This window comes from Chiloscyllium plagiosum, unplaced genomic scaffold (genome assembly GCF_037043375.1).
Source record: "Chiloscyllium plagiosum isolate Xiang-an unplaced genomic scaffold, Cpla_swu_hap1 HiC_scaffold_4, whole genome shotgun sequence".
Classification (NCBI taxonomy): Eukaryota; Metazoa; Chordata; class Chondrichthyes; order Orectolobiformes; family Hemiscylliidae; genus Chiloscyllium; species Chiloscyllium plagiosum.
Window position 1 is genome coordinate 129206480 of NW_028270142.1, and position 18615 is coordinate 129225094.

At 43.6% G+C, this 18615-nt stretch overlaps 1 protein-coding gene across 2 annotated transcripts in view; it reads right to left on the reverse strand.

Annotated features, from left to right (window-relative positions):
- The window catches only part of lama1 (laminin, alpha 1), a 305305-nt gene that overhangs the window by 147920 nt on the left and 138770 nt on the right, over positions 1–18615 (reverse strand). For both annotated transcript variants that reach the window (XM_087986673.1, XM_087986674.1), the window contains 6 exons: positions 15395–15606; positions 11511–11622; positions 7844–7954; positions 7138–7265; positions 5587–5673; positions 1646–1857 (listed from right to left, as the gene is read on the reverse strand). In XM_087986673.1, coding sequence (XP_087842799.1) covers positions 1646–1857; positions 5587–5673; positions 7138–7265; positions 7844–7954; positions 11511–11622; positions 15395–15606 — 862 coding nt within the window. The remainder of the gene's footprint in view (positions 1–1645; positions 1858–5586; positions 5674–7137; positions 7266–7843; positions 7955–11510; positions 11623–15394; positions 15607–18615) is intronic.

The following is an 18615-nucleotide window of genomic DNA, read 5'->3' on the forward strand; positions in this document are numbered from 1 at the left end:
GATCTCACAAAATGTACTTCTTGGACAGACATGTGGCTAACTGCGAGTATCAAAATGCACACAAGATACCACAGAGAGCAAATGAAATGAATTTGCAGTAATCAGTTTGTGGTGATGTTGGGCAGGGGCAATACTAACTGATCGTTATAGAGTGCCATGGGATCTTTCTGTGCACTTGAACAGGCAGACATGGTCTCAGTTAAACATTACACCCCTGACAACACAGCACACTCTCATTCCAACACTGATACGAGTCCTCGAATTAAGCCAATGTTTGCCGTCAATGTACCTCTGCCACCATAGGGTGCTGGGGAGTGCTGTGCAGCCAGGTGTAGGAGAGTCTGGTTTTCAAAACTTTACTGAAGAGGTGGGGAAGCAAGGTTGGCACATCATTTTGGGGTTGATGCTCTGTTCTCTGGGGGCTCTCCTGCAAGATACTGCTCTCCATTCTTCATCCCAACAGGCCTCCAAAACTCATCCATCGCCTCAGCCAGGTGTTTGGTCACTCCATCTGAAATTTATGTTGCATTCTTCCTGGAGACAGCTTACTGTTTACTGCTCTCCCTCCCTGCTTAATGTCAACACACAGGCGCACGCACACACACACATGCCACGCACGCGCACACACACAAAATATCTTCCCATCATTGACAAAAAGAGACTTTTTCCTTTTACTTGTTCTGCTGACAGCCCCCATTTGTCTTAAAGGAAAATGCCTCCAATCATTTTCAACGCTCTGACAGACCATTCAACCACAGGCCTCATTTCGTTCCCTCTTCCCCTCAGCTCTGATACTCCCTTGGAAGTGAGAAAGCTCCAACATTTTCCTATTTGGCTCAATGCTGATTAACATGGAGCATTCAGGTGGAAAGAAAACGCCCACAGCAGGACAGCTTCATTGATGTTTACATGACGTCCCCATAATTATCGAGGTTGCTTTAAATTTTCAAATCAGCCAAGTTTGGGTCACAAGGGCAGGATGTCAGAGTTTGGGTGAACAGCCAGAAACATCAAGGTGGAGTGGGGATGGCATGGTGGTTCAGCAGTTAACACTGCAGTCTCATAGCACCAGTGACCCGGGTTCAATCCCAGCCTTGGGTGACTGTCTGCGTGGAGCTTGCATATTCTCCCTGTGCCTGCGTGGGTTTCCTGCCAACAGTCCAAACACATACTGACTTAGTGGACTAGCCATGAGAGATGCAGGGTTACAGGGGTAAGATAGGGTAGGGGGGGTGGATCTGTATGGGATGCTCTGTGGAGGGGCAGTGTGGATGTGATAGGCTGAATTGCTTACTTCCACATTGCAGGGATTCTATTAATATACCACTCACCTCCCCCTCCCCAGCTGCGATGGAAGGTAGGGGCCCCACTGCCTAACCATCGCTGATCTCTGCCTCTCCCTGTCCCAGAAACAGGTCACAGAGCTGTCACCTTTCACCCTGAAGTGTTGACAGCAAGCATCTTCCCCACAGTTGTAGTGTGTGGGGTCACAGGCAGGTTTCCTGATGGCCAGGTGTCTTCCATTTTATATAACGTTCTTCCTCCAAAAAGCTTCGAGAAAAGATATTGCAACCGGGCTTTTTTTTAAAAATAAAAACCATTCTTCTCTGTATCCCTCCTGCCTCACATTTTGCTTTTTACTCACTGCGGCAGTTCTTGGCGACAACTGCATCACCGAAAAATCCCTCCGCACACTGCTCGCACCGTATTCCTGCCGTGTTCCCAATACATTTCAGACACTCTCCTGTCACCGTGTCACAGTTTCCTGGCACTGACACCTCAACGTTGCCATTACAGTCACACGGCACACAGGACTCTCCGGGTGTTGTTGGGTTTCCATAGTAACCATCAGCACACCTACGCAGAGAGAATTTACAAATGAGTTTCGCGACCTTTGTGACTGAACATGGTTCAGCATGACCTTTGCAGAAAGACTCAGACAGAAGGTCACCATGTCAGTGTTAAAACCCACCTGGTGGAATTGCTGACTAATTATAAAACTCAAAACTAAAACCACAAAGGTACTATTTTCATTCAATTACCTGCAATTGTTCTTGAATTAAACATTTGGAATTGGAGTGTCTAATTGAGTGGTATGTGCAAAGTTCGATCCCAGCCTCAGGTGACTGTCTGTGTGGACACATTCTCCCTGTGCCTGCATGGGTTTCCCTCCCACAGTCACAAAGATGTGCAGATGCAAAATTGCCTGCACTGTCCAGTGGTGTGTAGGTTAGGTGGATTATCCATGGGAAAGGTGGGGATGGGCTGCTCTTCAGAGAGTTGGTGTGCCCTTGATGGGCTGAATGGCCTGCTTCCACACTGTGGGGCTTCGATAGGTTTTAGTGAAGAGCACAAATTATTGATTACATTTTAAATCAGCAGTTAGCTTACAAGTGTCAGATCATTACTGAATCTTCACTCCAGGGCCTGAGCACAGGAATCAATGCTGACACTCCACTGTGGGGCTGAGGCGAGGTGCTGTCTTTCAATTGACAGATGAACTAAGGGCCCATCTGCCTGTTCCAGTTCAAAATCACCGGTGGAATTATTTCCAGCAGCCTGGGCAATATTCATCCCTCAACTCAAGGTGCAATAATACAGACTATACGGTCATTTCCATATTGCTATTTGGAGGATCTTAGAAAATAGAACATAGAACAATACAGCACAGAACAGGCCCTTCGGCCCACGAACATTTGTCCTAGCTTAAGCACCTATCTATGTACCTATCCAATTGCCGCTTAAAGGTCACCAATGATTCTGACTCTGCCACTCCCACAGGCAGCGCATTCCACGCCCTCACCACTCTCTGGGTAAAGAACCTACCCCTGACATCCCCCCCTATACCTTCCACCCTTCACCTTAAATTTATGTCCCCTTGTAACACTCTGTTGTACCCAGGGAAAAAGTCTCTGACTGTCTACTCTATCTATTCCCCTGATCATCTTATAAACTTCTATCAAGTCACCCCTCATCCTTCGCCGTTCCAATGAAAAAAGGCCATGCACTCTCAACCTATCCTCGTACGACCTATTCTCCATTCCAGGCAACATCCTGGTAAATCTCCTCTGCACCCTCTCCAAAGCTTCCACAAAATAACCCCTTTCCTAAAATGAGGCGACCAGAACTGCACTTAGTACTCCAAATGTGGCCTTACCAAGGTCCTATACAGCTGCAACATCACCTCACGACTCTTGAATTCAATCCCTCTGCTAATGAACGCTAATACACCATAGGCCTTCTTACAAGCTCTATCCACCTGAGTGGCAACTTTCAAAGATCTATGAACATAGACCCCAAGATCCCTCTGCTCCTCCACCTTACTAAGAACCCTACCATTAACCCTGTATTCCGCATTCTTATTTGTCCTTCCAAAATGGACAACCTCACACTTGACAGGGTTGAACTCCATCTGCCACTCCTCAGCCCAGCTCTGCATCATATCTAAGTCCCTTTGCAGCCGACAACAGCCCTCCTCACTATCCACAACTCCACCAATCTTCGTATCGTCTGCAAATTTACTGACCCACCCTTCGACTCCCTCTTCCAAGTCATTAATAAAAATTACAAACAGCAGAGGACCCAGAACTGATCCCTGCGGATCTCCACTTGTAACTGGGCTCCAGGCTGAATATTTACCATCTACCACCACTCTCTGACTTTGACCGGTTAGCCAGTTCTCTATCCAACTGGCCAAACTTCCCACTATCCCATGCCTTCTGACTTTCCGCATAAGCCTACCATGGGGAACCTTATCAAATGCCTTACTAAAATCCATGTACACTACATCCACTGCTCTACCCTCATCCACATGGTTGGTCACCTCCTCAAAGAATTCAATAAGACTTGTAAGGCAAGACCTACCCCTCACAAATCCGTGCTGGCTGTCCCTAATCAAGCAGTGTCTTTCCAGATACTCATAAATCCTATCCCTCAGTACCCTTTCCATTACTTTGCCTACCACCGAAGTAAGACTAACTGGCCTGTAATTCCCGGGGTTATCCCTACTCCCTTTTTTGAACAGGGGCACAACATTCGCCACTCTCCAGTCCCCTGGCACCACCCCCATTGACAGTGAAGACAAAAAGATCATTGCCAACGGTTCTGCAATTTCCTCTCTTGCTTCCCACATAATCCTAGGATATATACCATCAGGCCTGGGGGACTTGTCTATCCTCAAGTTTTTCAAAATGCCCAACACATCTTCCTTCCTAACAAGTATCTCCTCTAGCTTACCAGTCCGTTTCATACTCAACTCTTCAACAATATGGTCCCTCTCATTTGTAAATACTTAAGAAAAGTACTCATTCAAGACCTCTCCTATCTCTTCGGACTCAATACACAGTCTCCCACTACTGTCCTTGATCGGACCTACCCTTGTTCTCGTCATTCTCATGTTTCTCACATACGCATAAAAGGCCTTGGGGTTATCCTTGATCCTACCCGCCAAAGATTTTTCATGCCCTCTCTTAGCTCTCCTAATCCCTTTCTTCAGCTCCCTCCTGGCTATCCTGTATCCCTCCAATGCTCTGTCTGAACCTTGTTTCCTCAACCTTATGTAAGCCTCCTTGTAGTGTTCAAATTAGTTTCCATTACAGTAGTGACACACTTTAAAAGGTTCTTCAATGAATGTAACAGCTTTGAGGTATCAGGTCGTGTCCAAATATCAATGCAAGTCCTGCTCCTTTATAGGATGGATGTCCCTAATGACTGGGGAGCCCATCACAAGGGTAACACTCTAAGGATATAAACTGGGCCACTTAGGACTGAGATAAGGAGAAATTTCTGCACCCAGAGAGCCTGTGGAATTCTCTGCTACACAACACTATTGAAGACAAAACCTGCATTGATACAAGAAGGAGTTAATTTTAAGTCTTAGGACTAAAGGAATCAAAGGGTTTTGAGGTGGATGATTGACCATGATGACAAACAATGGCAGAGCAAGCTTCAAGGGCTGAATGCTTCCATGCTGCATGTGACTCTGACTCCATCTGTGGGAAACTGGTCTTTGATGGAACCAATTACCCTCAGACAAACTATATGAGAGATTTCATGTCTGATTTCACAGGAACTGAGGTTTCATGGTCAGGGAGGGGATTGTAGGGTAAATAGGAACAAGGAGAAGGGGGCTGAAGTGGGTTCACTTTCCCTCCTGATGTCCAATCTCTTGATCAGCCATTGAGTGTCTTTGAGGGTCCCCTCCACCAACCCACTCTCCTCAGGCTCCTCCCCTTCCCCACCCCTGGAAGAGGAGGGTTGGCAGGTAGTGACAAGAAAGTCCCAACGTTTTAGCTTCAGTGTGAGTCGCATGGCAGTAGGCACGTCTGCAAATGGCGGAGGTGGTGAATTCTTAAATGGCCACTGTACAGTCACCTCAGTCCTTCAATTGGCAGCAGGGTTGGAAGCTCAGCCCTAGGCCTCCCCACCCAGAACGTCAATTTGGCAACGGGGTGAGGGGCAGGAACGTCAGAATAATGCTGTAATCCATGCCCCTCCCACCTCTGAGCTCACCAATCAGAAGGAGCAGAGGTTTCCCCCCTTTAACTGAAAACCATTGATCAACATTCCAACATTGTTATCAATTACCTGTTGCATCTGGTCCCTGTGTAGCCTGGCTGGCACTGGTCACATATGATGCTTCCTGTTTTGTTTAAGTAGCAGGTTGGGCTGAAGCTAGAGAAATAATAAACACCATGACAAAAGTGCATTCAAATGTGACCAAATGGGTTGCTTGGCAATCTGCAATGGCAGGCAGTAAGAGCGGGAGAGATCCCCAGTCAGTCACGTGCTGAAAAAAACATTGGTGATCCCACTAAAACAAAATACAGCCGAGGCTGGAGACCTGAAACAAAACTGGAACATGTCAAAGAGAGTCCGCAGGTCTGGCAGCCTCGGAGGAGAGGGAAATAGAGTTAATGTTTCAAATCTGATACGACTCTTCTTCAGAACTGGAGAAGTGCAGGCTTGTGGTGCAACGGTGTCTGACTCCAGATCAGAAGGTTGCCTGTTTGAATCACGTCAGGCTCACTGAAGCTCAATTTCTGGGTGGCATGGTGGCTCAGTGGTTAGCGCTGCTGCCTCATAGTACCAGGGTCCCAGGCTCGATTCCAACCTCGGGTGACTGTCTGTGTGGAGTTTGCACATTCTGTCTGTGTCTGTGTGGGTTTCCTCCCACAATCCAAAGATGTGCAGGTTAGGTGAATTGGCCATGCTAAATTGCGCATCGCGTTCAGGAACGTGTAGGTTAGGTGCGTTAGTCAGGGGTAAATATAGGATAATAGAGTTGGGGAATGGATTTGGATGGGTTACTTTTCAAGAGGGTCGGTGTGGACTTATTGGGCCAAAGGGCCTGTTTCCACACTGTAGAGACTCGAAGCTCTCGAAGTTCTGAATAAAGAGTCATTCAGGACCTGGTATGTTAACTCTTGCCTCTCTCTCCACAGATGCTGCCAGACCTGCTGAGCTTCTCCAATGCTCTGATTTTAGTGGAGCTTCTAGAATCACTAATCATAGCTCCAGGACCCCAACACACGCACTTTACCACAACAAATCAAACTCCATCAGTGAACTGTAACATAGCATTACTTCAAACACAATGTTAAATCAAATGGTAAAAATGTTCATCTCTCTTAAATAACAAATGCTAGTTAGGTTTAAATAAATTGTCCAATCGAGTGATTACTCCAACTTGCTTTCACTTCTATCATTCCGAAAGGGTGCCAACTTTAGTACCAAAACAGAGAGGTTACTTTCAATAAACATTATTTTATTGATGAACTAAGTATCCAAATAATAATAGAAGCTCAAACATCTTCTTCTGTATCCAATAATTTAACATAAAAATCTTGGTCATCAGTCTGGTGGTTATATTTGCAAACTGGACAATGGATTTAAGCGTATCTCAATATTTGACGGTGAACTTCAAGAATATATTGAGTGTAATTTATTCTACATTGTGAGATGTCATTATATCTCTGTGGGAGACCATGCTACTTTCAAGTACGCAAAATAAATGTACCGAGAGGATCTCCTAATTGTCAATTTCGGAGTGAATTTTCTCTTTATTGCCATGATTAGAGTTACTAAGGCAACAGTGTTTATTAACTTCCCTTGCAAAACAAAGCACAGTAGGCTTACTTGTTGGAGGAAATGTTCAGTGGGCAAGCACACGGCTGACAATCTTCACTCGTCCCTCTGCTGGCATCACCGTACAATCCAAGGGAGCACTGGTCACAATTGCGGCCGGTCGTATTGTGCTGACAGCCCTGGGAGTAGGTGGAAAAAGAGCAGACATACATTTAGAGATAACTGCATCCGAAAGTGCTTAGCGGCCAGTAAAATAGTTCAGACATGAACCGCACAGGGGGGACATGGTGGCTCAGTGGTTAGCACTGCTGCCTCACATTGACCAGCGACTTGGGTTTGATTCCCGGCTCAGGTGACTGTCTCCCCACGTCTGTATGGGTTTCCTCTGGGTGCTCTGGTTTCCAAAGGATGTGCAGGTTAGCTGCAGTGTCAGGGGAAGATGGATCTGGGTGGATTACTCTTCGGTGTGGACTTGCTGGGCTGAAGGGCCCGTTTCCACACTTGTAGGGTATCTAATCTAGACTGTATGCAGCCTGCACTGTAGGGGCAGCCAATACATACACAGCATGCCCACATGAAAAGCAATGTGTTAAAGACCAGACAAATGCCATCCCGACAAGTTCTCATTTGTTGATACCGTCTTTATTTAAGCAGCATTTTAAAAAGAAATATGAAATTGTCCAAGAATCAATTTCTGTGTGCCATGAGGTTCCGCTTTATTAGGATTTCACCTCACATTGTAGACCATTGAACTTACCAAGCAAGTGCCATTCGTGTCACATTCTATGGCGTGGCCATTACATTCACACTGCTGGCAGATTCCTCCAAACAAGATTCCATCGACACGATAAAAACCTGGGGAACAAGACTGGTGAAAAGAATAAAATTCCCATTGTGAGGCATTTCTATTGGGTCACAACATACTCCACTGTAATTTATAAGATATTGCAAACAGATTCCTTCCTTTTATTCAGATTTGGTTCAGCTGAAACGTGAGGAATTTCCAGAGTGCACATTGATTTAAGCAAGGTGTGGGTGGGGTAAGTGACTGAAGAAAGATCTATGGTAGGCTGATGACAGAAGACAGAAGAGTTACTCTTCCAGGACCAAAGAGAGTGAAGATGGATTATGATCATATAGCCAAATGTCTGAGCACATTACAGTCAATCCTTTCCAACCACTGCAGTAGCTGATGTTTGAGCTTCATGTGCAGAAGCAGAGCTTAAGCTGGTCTAGATATTTTCTAATCAATCTGGTCAGAGATGTCATTACACACCTCTGGAGCAGGTTGGAATTGAACTTGTATCTCTTGGCTCAGATCTACCAGGTTTGTTGGTGACAGTTTGTTACGTCCAATGGCGAGAGTGTGATGTTAATAAAATTGAGGTTTAGTTCTGACCAAAATCCCATCTTTCCAAACTCACGCCCTCACTCTGTTATACCATGCAGCAAGCAGGAAACAGGCCCAACGTTAAAATCCACCATCCTTCTCCAGTTGACAAACTATTGATCGTCACTGGCATTGCAGGATCACAGGGAGAGTGTGGGTAAAGCGTTCAATCCGTTCAATCCAGGCTGGACAGGCTGAATGGCCTATTCCTTTTCCAATGAAGATGCAGCAAGTTTAAAAAAAATGCAAACAATTTGTCAAGTGTGGGGTGTGCCACTGGGTGGCACGGTGGCACAGTGGTTAGCACTGCTGCCTCACAGCGCCAGAGACCAGGGTTCAATTCCAGCCTCAGGTGACTGTGTGGAGTTTGCACATTCTCCCTGTGTCTGTGTGGGTTTCCTCCGGGTGCTCCAGTTTCCTCCCACAGTCCAAAAATGTGCAGGTTAGGTGAATTGACCATGCTAAATTGTCCGTAGTGTTAGGCGAAGGGGTAAATGTGGGGGAATGGGTCTGGGTGGGTTGCGCTTCGGCAGGTCGGTGTGGACTTGTTGGGCCAAAGGGCCTGTTTCCACACTGTAAGTAAGTAATCTAAGAGAAACTCAGGAAAGTACATGAATAGGGAAACACAATTGGGAGCAGAGATTACAATCGCAAATAGGCACACATGTCTGAAATTATTTTACATGTGCAAATTTGCATTACTGAACTGGCGGATTAAATAGAAACATGGCACCTCATGATGTGCCAACTTGTTGAACTTGTTCCATCGGTTCTAACAGTTTCTATTGTGAGGCCAATGGGATATCTATCAAACATGATGAACAATGGAACCAACAGGTATCTCCTAATGAGAGTTAAGAATTGAGAAATAAACTGAGGAAGGACTCGGTATGTGAAGACTCAGGAATGTGGCTAACTGACTGCCCTGTGTGATTATGAGTTTGAGCAGTCGGCTTAAGGACCGGCAGGTCTGGGTGTTAAACATTGCTGGTTACAAGTGGTTCAAGACAAGATAGGAAAGGAGGCAAAAAAGGAGCAGAGTGGCATTTTTTGTTGAAGGAGAGCGTTGCAGTACTGGAGAAATAGGATGCTTCAGAGGATCCAAGGACTGAATCGATTTGATTACAGCTAAGGAGTATGAAGACTACAATTTGATTTCTCGATAAAATCTATAGACCACCAGCTTGTGGGAAAGATACACAGAAACAAATCTGCAAGGAAATTACATTGAAATCTAAACATCACAGAGTTATTATAAGTAGGACTTCAATTACTGGCGTATCGACTGGGATAATGGCACTGTGAGGGGCAGTGAGCATGAAGCATTCTTCAATTGTGTTCAGCAGAATATCCTACAGCAGTACCTATCCAGTCCAACAGGAAAGGAGTCACTTCTAGACCTGGTTCTTGGGAATGAGGCTGGCCAAGTAGATCAAATGTCAGTGAGGAAACATTTACAGGACAGCAATCAGAAGGTGCAGGATGATGGCAAAAAGGTGACCTTGGTCAATGTACAGGAAGAATAATCAAACAGCAGAGAGGGGACATAGGGTAAGGACATAGCTGGGCTGGACAGACTGGAACCAAAGGTTAGCAGGTCAAACACCAGCTGAATAAGGGGCTACCCTCAACGAGTTGGTTTGGGTACAGTCAAAGAATATACACTCAAAACGGAAAGATAGGACAAACAATCGAAACTCCCTGAATGACAAAGGAAATAGAAATTAAGTTAAACGGTGCTCTGAACAAGTGTCAGAGAGCACATACAGCTGAGAACCAAGCTGGGTACAGAAGAGAGGTGAGCATATAAGAAGCTGAGAGGGATTATAAAATATAACTGGCCACTAACATAAAATGACATCCTAAAGTCTTCGATAAGCTTGGCAACTGTAAAAGGGTGATAAAAAGGAGGAAAACGGGAATTTACACTTCAAGGCAAGAGACATGGTGAAGGAGTTAACTGAATCTGTCTTTACCTATGAGGTAAACACTAATGATGACAGAGGGGGGGAATCAGTCATTTGACAGGTTTAAAACTGATACAGAGGGGATATTGGATAAGCAGTTGATAATTACATTGAAAAGATACCAGGATGGGATGATATACATCCAAGGGTATTGAACAAAGTGAGAGTGACAATTATCTTTTGATTTGCCCTGAATTTAAGGGTGGTGCCAGAGGATGGGAGAATTGCAAATCAGACCAGGAAGTACAGACAAATAAAGTCAACTCTGGTGGTGGGGTGCGATGATACACAAGGTGAAATGACAAACTTAAAGCAGAAAGATGGTGCCCATTAGTTCAGAACCAGACAAGGGAATTTAACACAAAAATTTGAAATATTTTTAAAAAGAGATTATTGCAACTGGATGACAAACTCATACAAAACATTGGGTAAAGTCAGTGAAATGGATGCATAAAGGGAACAGGGGTTGAGAAGCATTTTCACACAATGAGTTACTTGAATAAGAAATGTTTTAATTACCTGAACTATGAAGCTAAATCTATCAGAGAATCATAGCCCATACACTTTCTCCCAAAGTCCTGCAATTTATTTCCCCTTACATGTATTTATCCAATTTCATTTGCATAGTTATGACAGACTCTACTTCCGTTGTACACTATGACTATATAATGGAAAGGAACGTAAACACAGAAGAAAATGGAGGTGGAATATTAACAAAGTACATAGATTGGCAACAGCACATTTAATGAGATCTGGTTTGGCAAAACAGAGATCACACTAGGGTTGTTCTGGATCACTCTGAAAGTTGCGTTTACTTTTCAAATAATATTAAAGTGCACGTCACTTCTAGTTGCTTAAGATAAACCTCTGAATATTTTAGGGTCTATAATTTTCGCAGTTCAATTGCGCAGAGGTAATGAACAGCTCTTCACAACTGAAAGATAATGAAGCCACTCTTGCATCAAGTTGTCTGCAGCAAGACGGCCAACTTTCCTTTAATGTCCTTCACCTACCACTAACCACACTGGTAAAGGACACAAGCAGAGGACAAGAGTTTTCTGCATTACCTCACAGGAAATGCCAGAGTAGTCTGGTGGGCATTCACAGTGTTCAACATCCACAGCAGGAAGAATATCGATGGCATTGGGGTTCGCAACATCCAGCGTGACCGAACTCAGCCTGAAATACAACAAACCATTTTACAAAGTGAGGTGGGTCAGTTGGGGGGGGGGGGGTTCAGGGCACGTATAACCATTCACTACTTACACGAGAAGAAAAACAAACACAATTAAATAGATAATGCTTCTGGCACTGGAAGCTCAACCACATACGTAAAATAACCCTGACTGTATTCCATCGGGATAACAGGAATATTAAACATACCCTGTGAGTGACCCTCTGCTGCAGCGCTGTGAGACCCATGTCAAAAAGTGAAACTCAGTCACTCTAACACTTCAATAGCCTCCTACAGAAATATACAAGCCAGAGTAGGCCATTCAGCTCACTGAGCCCATTCTGTCTTCAACATGATTATGTATGATCCTCCATTTCAATACTATCTCTCCATATCCTTTGGTGCCTTTAGTATCCACAAAACCATTTCCTTCTTAAATATATTCAGTGATTGGCATCCAAGGTCTTATGTGATAGGGAATGTTACAGGATCAGCACCCTCAGTGAAGAAATTTCTCACCTCAGTCCAAAATGGCCGACACTTTATTCTGAGATTGTGACCTCTTCTTCTAGACCCTCAGCCAAAGGGCGCATCCTTCCTGTATCCACTCTGTCAGAATTCCATATGTATCAATGAAATTCCCTCTTGTCCTACTAAACTCCAGTGAATATAAGTAGAATCTCTCCTCATTCCAGGAATCATTCCAGTGAACATTTGCTGGGCTTCCAACTTGGAAAATATTATCCTACTTTAGATAAAGAGACCAAACTGCGCACGATGCTCCTGGTGTCATCTCAGCAAGGCCCTGTATCGCTGCTGTATGACTTCCTCAGCCCTTTCAATGAAGGCTACAGCCATTTTCCCTCCAAACTGCTTCCTGTACCTTTGTGCATGCTCACAGTGACCAATGTACAAGGAGATCCAGGTCCTTTTGTACATGAACATTTCCCAATCCACTCCCTTTAAACAATACCTTGCCATCTGCAGTTATGTGGTTTAACCACAGATATGTAAAATTATAACTGGTGCACTGCATTAGTTATAATTCTATAATCAACCTACAGCTTTAAGGAAAATTAAATGACGGTGATGATCCAAATCATTGCAAATAAACTATTCATTTCTCCCCAAACCTGCCCCATTCTGCTCCCTTCAAGAAAGAATATTGAACAATTTCTACTTCCCCATTACACTGATGGCCAGGTCCGGTGACTCCAAGACAGCCTGGTGGCTAGAGTACTGGACAGTTTCTACGTCCCCGTTACACTGATGGTCAGGTAAGGTGACTCCAATACAGTCTAGTGGTTAGAGTACTGGACAGTTTCTACGTCCTCATTACACTGATGGCCAGATTTGCTGGGTCCATTGGTAATTGGCCTGAACTCCTGGACTTGCAAAACTGCGAGCTACTGCACACAGAGGCGGAAAACCCGGCCAAGGTGAGGAATGGTGAGACCTATTGGAATGTTGCTCCCTGGATTTGGGAAGGGGTCAGAGAGGGAAATGAATATTAAGGGACAGAACGTCTGGCAATAGGTAGAGAAAGAAAAGAAAGACTAACAGTGCAATTCACAGGGGAGGGTGGGAGAACATTATGAAGAGGCTAGACTGTATGGGGATGTAGCCAGAGGGTCTAGAATGTGTGGTGAGGACTGACAACATGGAAAGGGACAAGGGATAAAGTCTATGAGAAGAGAAAAACAGATTGGGATGGGTTTGGGGAATGAAAAGCAAACAGATGACTGTCAAGGGAAGAAAGAAGGAGACAGAAGTTAGGAATGACACTTTGCAATGGAGAAAGACAGAGAATGTCAGTGTGAACTGAGAGTGGGTAGTGTGAAAAAGAGGATCTGAATAAACTGACGAAACGGGAGAATAAAAAAAACTGAGTGAACAGACTGACAGCATTTTCACCCTCAGTCTGAGAAGCTGCAAATGGATCCTGTACTGGCGAAATGATTGCTTCTTCAATATTATGTCACGCTGAGCCATTTCAGAAGCCATTAAGAGTTATAGTTTGGGATTATGCCTTGTGTAGACCAAATTGAGAAGGAGTGAGAGCTTTAATAAACCAGTTAGTTTTTCACACCAATACGGCAGTTGCCATAAACATTTTTCCTCGTGTAATCCCTCAAGTGAGCTGAGTGATTAAACTGATTTTCACAAGGTACTACGGTGAGATTTGATCTCACAGGCTCTGATTGCAACTTAAAATACTACAGCCACTGCATTGCATTGAAATATCGTTTCAAATACAACGTGATACTTTGAAGATAGTATTGCCTTTGACAATTTTTCAGTGAATTGTTCAGTAACTCTCAGTTCCCCTGGCAATGATAACAATTTGTTACACGTCAGTCAAATCTCAAAACTTTGAATTTTTTGAATGCTATTTCACAGAAGAATTTGGAGAAAAATAACGATTTTTAAAAATGTCCACGTTTTTGAAATGAAGATAAATTGAAAAGAACATAGCTACAATGGGTGGCACAGTGGTTAGTACTGCTGCCTCACAGCGCCAGAGACCCGAGTTCAATTCCCACCTCGGGCAACTGTCTGCGTGGAGTTTGCACATTCTCCGTGTCTGCGTGGGTTTCCTCCGGGTGCTCTGGTTTCCTCCCACAGTCCAAAGAATTGCAGGTTGGGTGAATTGGCTATGCTAAATTGCCCTTAGTGTTAGGTGAAGGGGTAAATGTAGGAGAATGGGTCTGGGTGGGTTGCTCTTTGGAGGGTCGGTGTGGACTTGTTGGGCCGAAGGGCCTGTTTCCACACTAAGTAATCTAATCTAAACCTAATCATACAATAGGCAATAGAACTGTTAATGAGATCAGCTTTGATGTTGTTTCCCCACATTATAACATTACAAAAATAAATTGTTCCCTTACACTTTGTGTTGGAAAGATCCTGTTTATTTTCTGGTTGTGATCAAAGGAAGATTAAAATAAAAAACAAAGACTGGCGTTTAGTCAGGTCTAGCGAAGCTCTTGTAGACAGAGACTTTGTGAAATCTGAAGCTGCAAGAACATGGTCAGAAGAGAGCATACAGGAGGCTGGTTGGAAACTGTTTGATTTACATCAAGCAGAATAGACCACTGTTATGGAACATGCAGCGTGGCTAGTATCTTTATAATTTTTCAAATCATAATCGTTGTTGTCCACATACACTTGTCATGAAGTAGACTCGCATCTATCACATCTCAGCAATACCACTTTGTCTTTGAAATGCGAAAGGATTTGATCAACCAGTTTAAATCACAAGGATCATTGCAACCTTGGCTGTGCAAACTCACACCTCGATGTCTGCAGTCTGAGTATGCCGCTACATTATACTGCTTACTGGTGTGACTTATCTCCCAAGCAACCTGGAACAATTCTCATCCCATTGCTTTTAACACTGTGTCGTCTTTTTTTAAAATTCTTTCATGGAATGTAGCAGTCTCAGGTAAGACTGGCATTTCTTGCCCATCCCCAATTGCCCCTGAACTGTGTGGTTTGCTAGGGCCATTTCAGGGGGCAGTTAAGAGTCAGCCACATTGTTGTGGCTTTGGAGTCGCATATAGGCCAGACCAGGTAACGGCAGCAGATTTCCTTCTGTAAAACAGCAGTGAACCCAATGGATCTTTAGAACAATCAACAACAGTTGCCATGGTAACCATGAGTGAGATTTGCTTCTAATGCCAGATTTATTTCTAAAATATAAACTCCATCAGATGTTGTGGTGGGATTTGAACCAGTGTCTCTGGTGTACCTTTACACCAGTAGAACGTGCATACTCACCTGTACACAGCCTGTTTGGCGACGTTGTACATGATCCTGATCTGCAGCCGTGTTACATTCACTAGAACAGTCATGAGGCGATCTCGGTCAATTGCATTATTTGTATTAAGGTCCACAAAGTTCTCGGGTAAGAGTCGAACTGAAACCAGCTTTTCATCATATGGTTGGAGCAGGAGGCCCTCAGACCCTGTACTCAGTGTTCGACCATTGCCCTAAACAATCAAAACATACAAAAGGTCATCTTAAAAATGAAGGAGAACATTTTCTTCTTCAGAGAGCATTCTCTGCCTGAAGGCAAGTCTGACCCAGGTCCTCCACCATGCGTGGGGCTAAAGAGACAGGTTCCAAATCCATTCCAGCTTGAATGGGGATCTAACAGTGTATTGTTGGCACCAATCTGATCCATACTGCCGATACAGTCAACTGAGCCATCTCCCTCCCTAAAAGAACCCAAGTTACTGGGGCAAATTACAACTTTTACCAGCTTAAAAATCAAACAAAAGACCGCAAACGGTGGAAAACAGAAACTCAGCAGGTCTGGCAGCATTTGTGAAGAGAAACCAGAGTTAATGTTTCAGGTTCAGCACACCTACATCAGAACGTTTACAAGCATGTTAAGGTCTGAGGCTATTGACACTGATGGTAATACCCTTAGTATGATTTCCATCACACTGTGGATCAAGAATCTCTCCCGCTCTTACCTCCCGCCGTCTGAACGCTCTGGAAGGGTTTACAAGTCAATATACAACTTGCTGGTCCTTATTATGAAGGACCTCCTTTGGCCATCAGGTCCTGAAGTGGGGCCTGAACCCAGAACTTCAAGGGAATGCTGATCAGGGATTCTATCAGTTTATCACAACATCTCCCATTTTCTACGTAGCATTGGGAAAATACTGCAGTCCAGTCAGAACAATGTAATTAAATGTCTCATTACACAGGAATGTTTCAGTGTACTCGTGATTAGTGGAGGAATATGACAGTTATCCTGCATACAACAAAAGTCCATAAGCAGCGCAGAGTTGAATGAACAGTTAATTTCTCCTGAGTATTACTATGTGAAGAAGCAAAATTGGACCAGAGACTGGAAGAAATATTTTAATGGGAACTTTTGTGTTGATATGAACCACCGGTGCCTTCAGTTTAATGCATCTTCAAGAAGGATGGCAGCTTTGACAATGCAACACCTCCTTAATATTGCAATAAAGCATAAAAGGCTAGATTAAGTATGCAAGTCTTATAATGAAAAATGAACACTGACTGTTTGAGCTGGAGGTGAGACTTAGCCTTACCAAACTGACAAATAAAAGGAAAAGGTTCATAGCTTTTGCAACATGGCCTGCTCATCAAATCTGTAAATGGTAACTTCACATAGATACAATGATGACGCTGAATTTCAATGTTATTGTGTCACTGGATGAATATTTATCGTCCCTTGTGAACTGAAGCTAGTAAGTCAGGGTGAGTATACAAGAATACTTTAATGGTAACAAATGAAGCAAAATCTGCCCCAGGAAGAAATGAAGAACGTAGCTAAATGATATCCAATCAAATGTTATTCTTTATTTTTCTCCATTTTCAATCAATGCCAATTGGATAAAATTGCAAAGCCCTCAACTATTATCAGTAAGAGGACAGCATCCAAATTTAGGGGAGCATTGGGTGAAACATGATGTTGTAGCTTTTTGCCTTCTACTCATCAGGACAGATGCAAGAACACCACACCTCAAAGGGAACAACAATTTTTTCAGCATGAAGAAAAGGGTGCTGATTGGTTGTTTTCCCCCATGTAACAAAATGTGTGTTCCCTTTGAAACGTGGTATTCTTGTATCCACCCCCATGAATGAAAGACAAACAGCTTTAAAGGGATATGTTCTTTTCAGCAATACTCTTGGAACTGAGTTCTTTCAGTATGGCACATACTTCTTAACAAAAAGGAAAGGGGAGCAACTAGAAATAAGGCAGGGGGAGACAAATCAGCAGCACCCACAGTTCAACAAAAGGCGAATTATTTTTCAATCAACCTTTCCACAGGTCAGAATGAGAGAGATTGAAAGCAGAGGTGGTGCTATTGTATCTTCTACAGTCACCTGAAGAATGATCACAAAGCGATCTTATGGAACAACAGTACCTCTGCGCCTGCGACAGAAGCTCCTTATCCATGTCCCACTCTAGGAGTTGTTGCCCATGAGAAGTGCCATTATGATATGGCTTAGACATGTTAGTTACTGACCAGTAAATCCTTGCAATAAGTCAGTGGAAGATGTCCTAGTCAGAAATGATTGTCGTGGAGTGGAACCCCTCAAACTATAGCCTTTGGTACCAGGCCAGTGACCTGTTTCAGGAATAAATATCTATGGAAGCTTTTATGCTTGGTGCACTGCCAGGCATGGGAAGAGAGAAGAAAGTAGCAGAGTAAGAAAACAGAGCCTCAGTTTAATCATTTAGCCAAAGGATAGTGTATTGGACAATACAGAAGCTATTCAATATTGTAATACAGTGCCAGTCTAGGCTATGCATTGAAATCTTGATGTGGGAGCTTGAACCCTTACGTTTCTAACTCTGAAACGTACATCACAGAAAAATGAGCATGTGTAAGCGGCTACAATTAAAGCAATTACATTTTGTATTTGGGTGACAAATCAAATTGCTTTCCTCACTAATGTCATCATTTGAACCTCTTGATGAGACTGTGCTCTTGTAATTACTCCTGTTTAGCCAGCATGCTTGACGTAATCGAATCAAGGACTTCAGTTCAATAAATCGCAAGAGGGAATTTAATCAATTTACAGCAATTAATCCCAGAGATTAGATTACAGCCTTGCAATTCACCAATGTTTGTGTTATTTTGCTAATTCTGATGTTTAGGCAGTTTTTTTGGTGTCCCTGCCAGCTATCAATATGCTCTAAGTATTTGATGCTCACTAATATTTACGAAAGGACATTAAAGCCTTCCGGCATCAACAAAGGGGGCTTTAATGAGATTCACCACATGAGAGTTTACCAGGATTAAGTAGGCTTTTATTGTAAATGATTAACTGTGTAAATCCTTTGGGTTCACTTTTGCTTAATAGCATAATTCTGTATATGAATTACTGTGACAATAAAAATGATACTTCAAACTGTGTCCAATTTACTTTCTGCATGCAGTACTGCCTTACACTCTATCAATATAAAATCTCTGGGGAAGTCATGTGTGGCTCAGATCCCTGGGGTTACATTA